Source organism: Nicotiana sylvestris, chromosome 3 (assembly GCF_000393655.2).
Source record: "Nicotiana sylvestris chromosome 3, ASM39365v2, whole genome shotgun sequence".
NCBI classification, from domain to species: domain Eukaryota; kingdom Viridiplantae; phylum Streptophyta; class Magnoliopsida; order Solanales; family Solanaceae; genus Nicotiana; species Nicotiana sylvestris.
In genome coordinates this window covers 194,511,057-194,520,498 of record NC_091059.1, presented here as the reverse complement: position 1 = coordinate 194,520,498, position 9,442 = coordinate 194,511,057, and the positions used below count along the sequence as shown (strand labels likewise).

Sequence of the window (9,442 nt, the reverse complement as noted above, 5' to 3'; positions counted from 1 at the left end):
AAAGCCACACTTTATGTTTCTGTTATAGTTTTTTGTTTTAACGTAATCGATTGTAAGTGCTACGAATGCAAATATAGAGGGAGGTTTATGAGATTATTCCTTTTTATGCAAAACAATTAATGTGTTACACTTTAAAAATTCAAATTGATTATTCCTTTTTATGCAAAACAATTAATGTGTTTACACTTTAAAAATTCAAATTGATTATTCCTTTTTATGCAAAACAATTAATGTGTTTACACTTTAAAAATTCAAATGCTATCTAACTAAATCCTGAAGTCCAAGTGCAATCCATCACAAATTACGTAAGATGAGTCATCAATTACAATGCAGGTAGAATTTTCAATTTCAATAAATAAAATAAAAATATTTAAAAAGTATTACAGCAATAAACTTGCATTGAAATTTTTTCCGTTCTACCAAATTATAAAGAAATAAAACATACCTATGTGGAAAATAAGAAGAGTTATGAAAGGCAAAGACTAAAACAGGGAGGATGTCACCCATAGTCACTTTTTCTATGTTATTATTACACACATAAATTAAAGCATTGCAAGGGAACAATTGTAATAGATGAATGTCAACAAATACCCCAATTTCATGCTCTTTTATTTTGGAAAAAAATGGTTATAAATTAAAAGTAAAATATCTTATTTTGGAAATTCAAAATTAGAGTAATCTTATTGAGGAGTTAATAATTTAAGTTATAACTACTTAAAAATTATAAATAAATAAAAAGAATATTTTAAGTCAATACTTTATAAGACGACAATGCACACAGACTCTTAAAACCATTTCGAGTCGCTTCTTCTACGCTCTTTCTCCAGTTCCCGAGCAAACTTGCATCTTCAGAAGGTGAAATGGAGTCATGTCCTCGCCTAATGTAAGTATCCGATATCGATTTCTTATTATTGATAGATTGGTGTTCTCCCTGCCTTCTCAACGCCAAATAAAGCAGAGGATGGGAACGAGAACACATATAACATAAAGAGGAACACTTATTGCGTTAATGCTTGATTTTATGAAATTGAAGTTCATCCGACCATTAGACTTTCAGAGAAGGAAAAGTCATATCGCCATTAAAACTCTTTTCAGAAATCAAAAAAATATAAAACCTAATTTCCATACTAGGTAAGATTCACCGTTATTAGTCATAACACACAAGTCAACTATGAATGAGATCGGAACTACTCGATCTCTTTGGAGAAATGACTTATTTACAGATACATCGACTGATCTCGTCGACGAGAAAAGAAAAGCTCTTTTGCTCGACGATTAAACATAAAAAAAAAAAAAAACAATCAAAAGAGTAGTATATTACGTTTTAATCTTCATTTGGAGGAAGAGTTGGAATTTGTTGTTTGCTATTGTATTGTCAAAATATTTGGTCAAAGGTACGACTGAGTCATTTTTGGGGGAAATTTGCGAAAAACATAAAGCGGCGACTATATAAACCGTGGGATCCCATTCCCCGATGCTTACATAACTGGCAAAACTCAGCTAAAACACAATCATTTGTCTGCTCACTCTGCTTCCCCGTACTAAACTAGGAAAAATCCTCTCCTTTGTCAATGTCACCAATTCCTTTTTACCCTTCTGGTTTCAACTCAAATTTCATGTTTCTAGTTGCTTTCTTCTGAAAGCTGTTCTGTTTTGGTTGAAAATTGTTCTTGAATTTCTCATTCCCTTTTTTTGTTCAAATTCAGTCCTCATTGTTTTTTCAATCTTTTGTTTTGTTTGAGCGAGAGAGAAAGATAGATCTTTTATTTGATTTTTTCGGCCAGTTTTGTCCCGTTTGTTGAAAGGTGAAATAAGAAATCTTTTCAGTCGAAATTTGTTTGCTTTAGGGTTCTTTTGATTGTTTTTACTTGGGGAGGGTTGTGATTTGTTGGTTGATTGGGTGGTTCTAGGGTTTTAGTTTGCATTCAGATTTCAGAGTTCTGTTTTGCCGTTGAGTGACGTAGGGTTCACCACAAGTGTGTGTACCATGGCTTCGTATAGGCCATTCCCACCACCGTCTCAGTCGAGTTTCGTTCCTCCGCCACCGCCACCGCAGAATCAGAACCCTCCTCCTCCGCCACCGCCGTCTCAGTTCTCTCAGAATTGGGGCTACGGTGGATCTTCCTCCTCCTATACTCAGCAGCAGCAAAATTATCAACACCCTGCTTATGTTCCTCCTCCTCCTCCTTCTTCGTATCCACCTCCACCGCCACCACCTTCAGCACAGCCTCCGCCACCACCTCCTCCACTGTATTACTCCCAGTATACCCAAAACCAGCCCCCACCTCCTTCCTCTCCTCCTCCAAGTTCTTCAATCCCTCCTCCTCCTCCACCTTCTCAGCCCCCGTCCCCTCCGCCACCTCCTTCATCGAGTAGGCCCAGTGGAGGCGAGAAAAGGCGAGATTCTGGTTGGCGCGAACCGGGACATGGTAATCATCAGGCTGCTGGTCGGTCTAAACAGCCAGGAGGGCGTTCTGTGCCTCCATTGCCTGTGAAGAAAGCAGCCAATGCTCGGGTTGAGACTGAAGAAGAGAGGAGGATTAGGAAGAAGAGGGAATTAGAAAAGCAAAGGCATGAAGAAAAGCATAGGCAGCAGCAACTAAAAGAATCACAGAATAGGGTTCTGCAGAAAACCCAAATGTTAGCCTCTGGGATGAAAGGTCATGGTTCTATTAGTGCATCACATATGGCTGATAGAAGGACCACCCCTTTGCTTAGTAGTGAGAGGACTGAGAACCGTTTGAAGAAGCCGACCACTTTTCTTTGCAAGTTAAAGTAAGACATTAATTCTTGATTTATTTTCCAGCCCAATTGACTGTTTGATCATAATAAATTTCAATAGTGTCATGGTAAGGGTGAAATTTACACGTGATATCAGGGGCAGATGTAAAGCACATATTATGGGTTCAAACCCTATAGCCTTTGACTCAAACCATGTATGTGCTTAAAAATCCATTAAATAAGTGCGAATAATAGATTATGAACCCAGTCAATCAAATGAACTTTGGTAGAATCCCAAACTCGAACGCATAAAATTCAAATAACCGATTTGCCTTTGCATGATGCAAGATGGCCATTTCATAGGGTAGGTTGGTGATAAACTTGATGAGCATCATTTAGATGGTGGGCGTATTTAGCTATTTGCTGAATCACTTATATTCTATTATGTCGTTTCTTTGAAGTTATTCCCTTCCGTATCAAGATTATTTGTGAAAAGACTACATGGTATGCTTATCACTTGGGAAAAACACGTCTTACATATGAGAGAGTGTTGAACGTTCCTTAATTTATGTGTACTCTGCAGATTCAGAAATGAATTACCAGATCCAGTAGCACAACCAAAGCTTTTGCAAATACCCAGAGACAAAGATCGGTATGTGATCCTTTAATGAAATTCCCTTACTTCATCAAAAAAAAAAAAAAGATCGGTATGTGATCCTGCTTTTCTTTGTGCTGGTCCTCTCTCTTGTATTTATGATACTTTTATCTTACGTATAAAAAGAACCTGTATTTATGATAATCAATTCAACCACCAATGCACGTTCTAACAGAGATAGAACAAACTAAACAAGGCATGCTCTTTATATGTAGATGAATTGTCCCATCTAGAGTGTGCCGCTATTTTTGAGGTTACCAGAGTTAGCTCAATCTTCTTTCCCAAACCATCACCTCTGGTTACTGTGATTAGTCTGATCCACAAGTCGTCAGGCTATCTCTATTGGTGTGAGAATGGACATGGTCACTGCTATTTCTTTTCTGTTTTTTAAAACTTCAGTTTTCACCACTTTCATCTGTAATTAGCATTGCCACTATAATTCACATTATGCATGGTTTTTCCTAGAATTTGGGCCTTTAATCTGTGAAGGATAATAATGTTTTCATCTTATTGATAGGCAATTGCTTTAATTCTTATTTTTGCATTTCTCATTTTATATGTTAATTCCTGCCGTTAGTTGAGTTTCATTGCTAAGCATTTGAAGTTTGGGTATTGCTTATGAGCTTAATCTGAGGTTGTATAGGCAAGAGTTTAGCTCATCCTGGGCTCCTCATCCCTTTCCATGTCGTCTTTTTTGTGAAGCCAAGCTTGTTTGAGGCAGGTCCTACTTAATAGATTGAGAAAGCTTATCTGAGGTTTGCTTATATGTTTGTATGTTCATCTTGATTTCAATTCTGAGTGCTACTTGAATTTGATTTTCTATTTCTTCTGTTTTCTATTTCTTCTGTTTTCTATTTCTCCTTGGACTGATAGACTGCACCTCCATTTTTCTCCATAAGCATTTCAAATGGAGCATATGGAAGTGCTTTTGGGAAGATTTACACACACACACACACACACACATATATATATATATATATGGGTTTTATGGGTTTTGCTAACCTACTACATAATTGTAGTAGGTTAGCATTGTATACATATTTGAGTTCTCCAAAATACCCTTATTATATGCCACCACCTTTTCATTAATAATGGGGACATTTTTGACATTCACAAAAGAGGCCCCCCAATCCAGCAATCTCCCCTCCTCTTCGTCAAGCTCTAAACCTGTCCTTTTCAGCAATCCCTTCTTTTTTAATCTCTAGATCTACGTTCTTAACAGATCCTATAATTTATTAATGTTTAGCCTTTTCCATTGAAATCAAGGTCAGATAAGAAGTGTTGGGTGAGAGCAAATTGAAAAAATGCAAGAAAAAGATGAACCCCAATTAAAAAAGTAAATGAGAAGAAAACATAAAGGTGCCTGCAATTGAGAAATTGAGAAAACACAGTCAACTCCATCTGTTCTGGGACGTTCCTCGCTCTATGCACTAGCAATACTCTTCCCCTCTGTCGGTTAAGTCGATTTCTCTGAAAGACTTGTTGTTTCAATGCCTAATTATTAATTTGTGTCAATGCCTAGAATGAGAACATACTATGAGGACAAATTGTTCTTCTAAAATGTAGTGGACATTGCATCAAAGAATTGGGTTTGTCGAGTGTGAATTGCAAGAAAAAAATGATATATTTTGGTGAAAGACAAAAATGTCCATATATTTAATGTGATGACATGAAATAATAAGGACATTTTGGAGAACTCAAATATGTATACAATGCTAACCTACTACAACTATGTAGTAGGTTAGCAAAACCCCATATATATATATATATATATATACTGGAGTGCAGAGCGTTGCTTGAAATTGATGGTATCTTTGATATCTTTTCCACCTTTCTTCAGCACTTCGTGTAGCTTTTGATACATGAAACTCCAGGTTGTCATCACTGTACTACTACCGTTGTCATTTTTTTTAAGGACAAATCATTTAAGTGTGCAGATTTACTAAATACTCAATCACCTCACTGGAGAAAATGCACAAGCCTGAACTATATGTTGAACCAGACCTTGGAATACCTCTTGACCTTCTTGATCTCAGCGTATACAAGTATGTTACATGCTCTCTCTCCTTTTCTTCATGCAGCAGCTATTAGTTGAATATTATCTATTATTTTGACCTTACTGCTGGCTTGCTTAGTCCTCCCAAGGGTGAAAGGCTACCACTTGCACCGGAAGATGAAGAATTGTTGCGTGACGACAATCCTATCACCCCCATCAAGAAAGATGGCATAAAAAAGAAAGAAAGGCCAACGGACAAAGGTGTTTCTTGGCTGGTCAAAACACAATACATCTCTCCTCTTAGCACGGAGTCAGCAAAACAGGTTCCTGCTGATAATAGCGTTTTAAAGGAATATTCTTCTTCAAAGAGTAGAAAAACCTTATTTAATTAATTGTTTATGCCATTTGCAGTCTCTGACTGAAAAGCAAGCTAAAGAATTGCGAGAAAATAGAGGTGGCCGCAACATCTTGGAGAATCTTAACAATAGGTTACTTCTACTTTCAGTGTCCATGCTATCCATGTCTAAGATAGTGAGACATAGTTGAGGCCTGAATGTTGTATTCCTCAAACCCTGTTTTCAGAGATAGACAACTCCAGGAGATCGAGGCTTCTTTTGAGGCATGCAAGTCACGGCCCATTCATGCGACCAATCGCAGATTGCAGCCTGTCAAAGTCCAGCCACTTTTTCCTGACTTTGATCGGTAAGTCTTCCTCTCTTTTTCTTCTGTTTTCATGTTAAATATCTGTATGTTGGCCTGAATGTTGAAGAAGAGGGATGAAAGATTTAAGAAGATTAAAACTTTATCTTATCAAAGAAAAAAAAAGATTTAAGAAGATTATGTTTCAGTATAATTGGTGCAGTCTCCCTCAAAGAATGAGGTACTTTCACTTCATCCATAAGAATGTGGCGTTGTCTTTTAACATGCATGCATAAAGGGCTCGCATATTTCCTAGTTTCTCCTTTTATTTTTGATTTATCTTCTTGTGATAATTGCAGCTTTCAGTCCTTTTTTTCCCTTTGATTATCCGGATGGGGAAAAGTTTATCTCATTTCTCAGTGCCAAAAAAAGATCACCATAGTTGGACTGTAATTTGTGAGTTGGAAGGGGATTTCATGTTAAGTGGAATAATAAAAAGCTATACTTTTTATGAGAACAACATTCTCCATTTTTATTGCAATATTTGTGCAACCCCTCTATGCGTGGTACTTTAATGCCTTAGTGCCTTGAGCTAATTATTTTTTCAAAGTTCTCTGTGCTTCCTCCTAATCGTTGTTTGGTAGCAGCAATACTGGCACATATGTCGATTATTTCTCAGTTCACTAACAGAGGTCTGCTCACGGTCTGATGGGCAAACTTCTCAGAATGATGAGCTTTTAATTTATCTTATGTTTGATCTCTCTGTGTTCTGCTGTCTGAAAGCACATACCCCAATTTTGTGTAATCCTCTTTTGTCCCCGCTCACCTTGTGTAGTAAGTACTCCTTTGCTTGCTCTTTATCAAAAAACGTACTCGTTTGTTTGCTTTGTTGAGCAACAAGCAGAGTAGGTAATGGTAATTGGCGGTACTAGGTAATTGAAGGTTAAGGGAAACTTGAGTGAGAAGAAATGCTATTAACTATTAAGGTTATACAGGACTTTGGGACTTTTAAGTTTTGGGCTTTTGTATGTTTGATATGTGTGAGTTTGGCCCTTGCTATTTATTGTACCCACTTCTGTGGTGGACCTTTTCTCTATTTGTCACCATATCCTTCGTTTTCACTGCTATTTTTCTACAATTTATGGCATTTATAGATGCAGCCCATAAAATTCCTGAAAAATTGTTGTACAATTATTGTAGGTAGGCAAATGAGTCTGGTATGCCTTTTTTATATTCTTGAAGTACCTAAGACATCCCACTTGTATAGATAATTGGATGGCATTTTTACAGGAGATCACCAGATTGCTATGTTTTCTTACGCATCGCGTGTACTAGAATTCTTCTGCTATCATTTTTGTCAATAAAATAACATTTGCTTGTCAAAAGAAAATAGCAGAAGCTGGATGTATTTGCCAATATGCAGAAGAATTAAAGTAATAATTGCCTGCAAAACTTTTCCCCTTTTTCCTATGAAACTCATCGAGTCATTGGATCATGGCAATATCTTGGTGATGGAGATAACATGAACTGATAATGCTATTTTTCCAGGTACCAAGACCCGTTTGTGCTCGCGAATTTCGATAGTGCTCCAACTGCTGACTCAGAGACCTACAACAAGTTGGATAAAACTGTTCGTGATGCATATGAATCACAGGTGAAATTAATTGATGCCTTTCTCCAAGTTTGTAGTGCTTTCTCCAGGTTAGTAAGCTAAAGTAAAGACTCCTTTGGTCAATAAATGTGAAGGAGCAATTGCTGAGTGAAAGCAAGATTGGCAAAGTTAGCTTTTTCATATGAAATTGAGACCCCATATATTCATCTTCTCCGAACTTATGTCTAATCATTTTGCTATCAGCTCCTTGTCCAACATCAATTGACCAACGCGAGAATGTTCAATCCAAACTTATATTGAGTTGGAAAAGTTTGAAGGCCTTTGCCAGAGTGTTGATATATAATGTGTCTGTGTCAGCATGATCTTCTATTTTCCCTCGGACCCCACAACACTATGATGTTTGAATGCAATCTTAACGAACATGAATTATGGTTTGCAATACATCTTGCAGGCCATTATGAAAAGCTTCGTGGCTACAAGCTCAGACGCAGATAAACCTGATAAATTTCTGGCATATATGGTTCCAGCACCAAATGAGGTGAAATTACATCTATTTAAAACGGAAAAGTTCATGAGCATAAATCTCATTTAATGATATTCTGTTGCTTTTCGTTGATTTTGACAGCTAACGAAGGATATGTATGATGAAAATGAGGATATTTCATACAGTTGGGTTCGGGAGTATCACTGGGACGTATGTACCTTTTCCGAGTGCTGAACTTGACCTAGTTACATTTTTATATTTAGTATACTTAGTTTTATTAATATTGCTCGCATTTGCCCATTGGCAGGTAAGAGGTGATGATGCAGATGATCCTACTACATACCTTGTGGCCTTTGGTGAAACAGAGGCCCATTACATGGTAAAAAACTGGGTTTTAACTTGTAAATTTTATGTGGTTTAACACTGGAACTTGACTACAACGTGGATGTGTGCGTGATGCAGCCTCTTCCAACGAAGCTTGTTTTGAGAAAAAAGAGAGCTAGAGAGGGAAAATCAAATGATGAAGTTGAACATTTTCCAGTACCTTCAAGAGTTACAGTAAGGAGGAGAAAAACAGTAGCTGCCATTGAACTGAAAGAAGAAGGGGTAATGAAGCCACAAGTCTACTCTTCCTTCTTTTTCTTTCTACATTGCCTTTCCTTTTGCAACTGATTATGACATCGGTGGATCCTTGCAGGGTTATACAACAGCTTCGAAGGGGGGTGTCTCAAGTTCAAGGAGAGCAAGAACCAATGACGAAGATGCTGTTGGTGAACAACAGAACGATATGCATGATGGTGATCAGGATCAATCTAGTGGAGCTGAGTATGATATGTCTGACTGATTAGTTCACATTCTTTTCAGCTGATCGGTTAATTTACAGCAAAGAATTAGAGAACAGGAAGAAAAAAACATGAGAGTAGATATATGGGAGAAGTTGCACAAATAAACAATGCTCTGTACCATATAGGAATTTTGTTCTTTGAAAAGATTGAACTTTCAAGTAATGTTTTACCAGTGCTCCAATGAGTGTTTGGCCCTACAGTTATTCTTGTTCCCTCTCCTCCAGTCTTGTACCCTCTGCACAGATGTTGCATTAGGTGTAGCGACTTGTGGTTTAATTTTCGGTGTCAGCTTTTTCAAAAAAATTCTTTCTGCTCTTTTGCATGTTGTGGCAGTGCTTAGAAATGAGCTCGGAGATGTATTCTGGTTCAAGAGGAGATATGTCTTGTGCTTCAGGCTGACGCTTTGTGCTTCTCGCAAAACTGGAAATCACAGGAAAGTACACATTGCAGCTGCTCGCTAATTCTCATTTGTGCTGTAATGGTTGTCTAG

At 37.4% G+C, this 9,442-nt stretch overlaps 1 protein-coding gene across 1 annotated transcript; it reads left to right on the top strand.

Annotated features, from left to right (window-relative positions):
• The first annotated feature begins 1,340 nt into the window (after nt 1-1,340).
• Nucleotides 1,341-9,133, top strand: LOC104234834 (protein PAF1 homolog). The gene is made up of 12 exons (XM_009788471.2): nt 1,341-2,775; nt 3,305-3,373; nt 5,314-5,421; nt 5,512-5,695; nt 5,784-5,860; nt 5,955-6,074; nt 7,560-7,665; nt 8,075-8,161; nt 8,249-8,317; nt 8,415-8,486; nt 8,570-8,713; nt 8,805-9,133. The coding sequence occupies exons 1-12, from the start codon at nt 1,988-1,990 to the stop codon at nt 8,949-8,951; spliced, it is 1,971 nt and encodes a 656-aa protein (XP_009786773.1). The 5' UTR covers nt 1,341-1,987; the 3' UTR covers nt 8,952-9,133.
• The last annotated feature ends 309 nt before the right edge of the window (nt 9,134-9,442 follow it).

What these genes read in the sequence shown, in the direction of transcription:
- LOC104234834 (XM_009788471.2), top strand. Translation starts at nt 1,988, where the DNA reads ATGGCTTCGTATAGGCCATTCCCACCACCGTCTCAGTCGAGTTTCGTT. An exon ending in ATACCCAGAGACAAAGATCG is followed by an intron (nt 3,374 to 5,313) that starts GTATGTGATCCT and finishes TTAAGTGTGCAG; the next exon opens with ATTTACTAAATACTCAATCA. An exon ending in TTGAACTGAAAGAAGAAGGG is followed by an intron (nt 8,714 to 8,804) that starts GTAATGAAGCCA and finishes GGATCCTTGCAG; the next exon opens with GGTTATACAACAGCTTCGAA.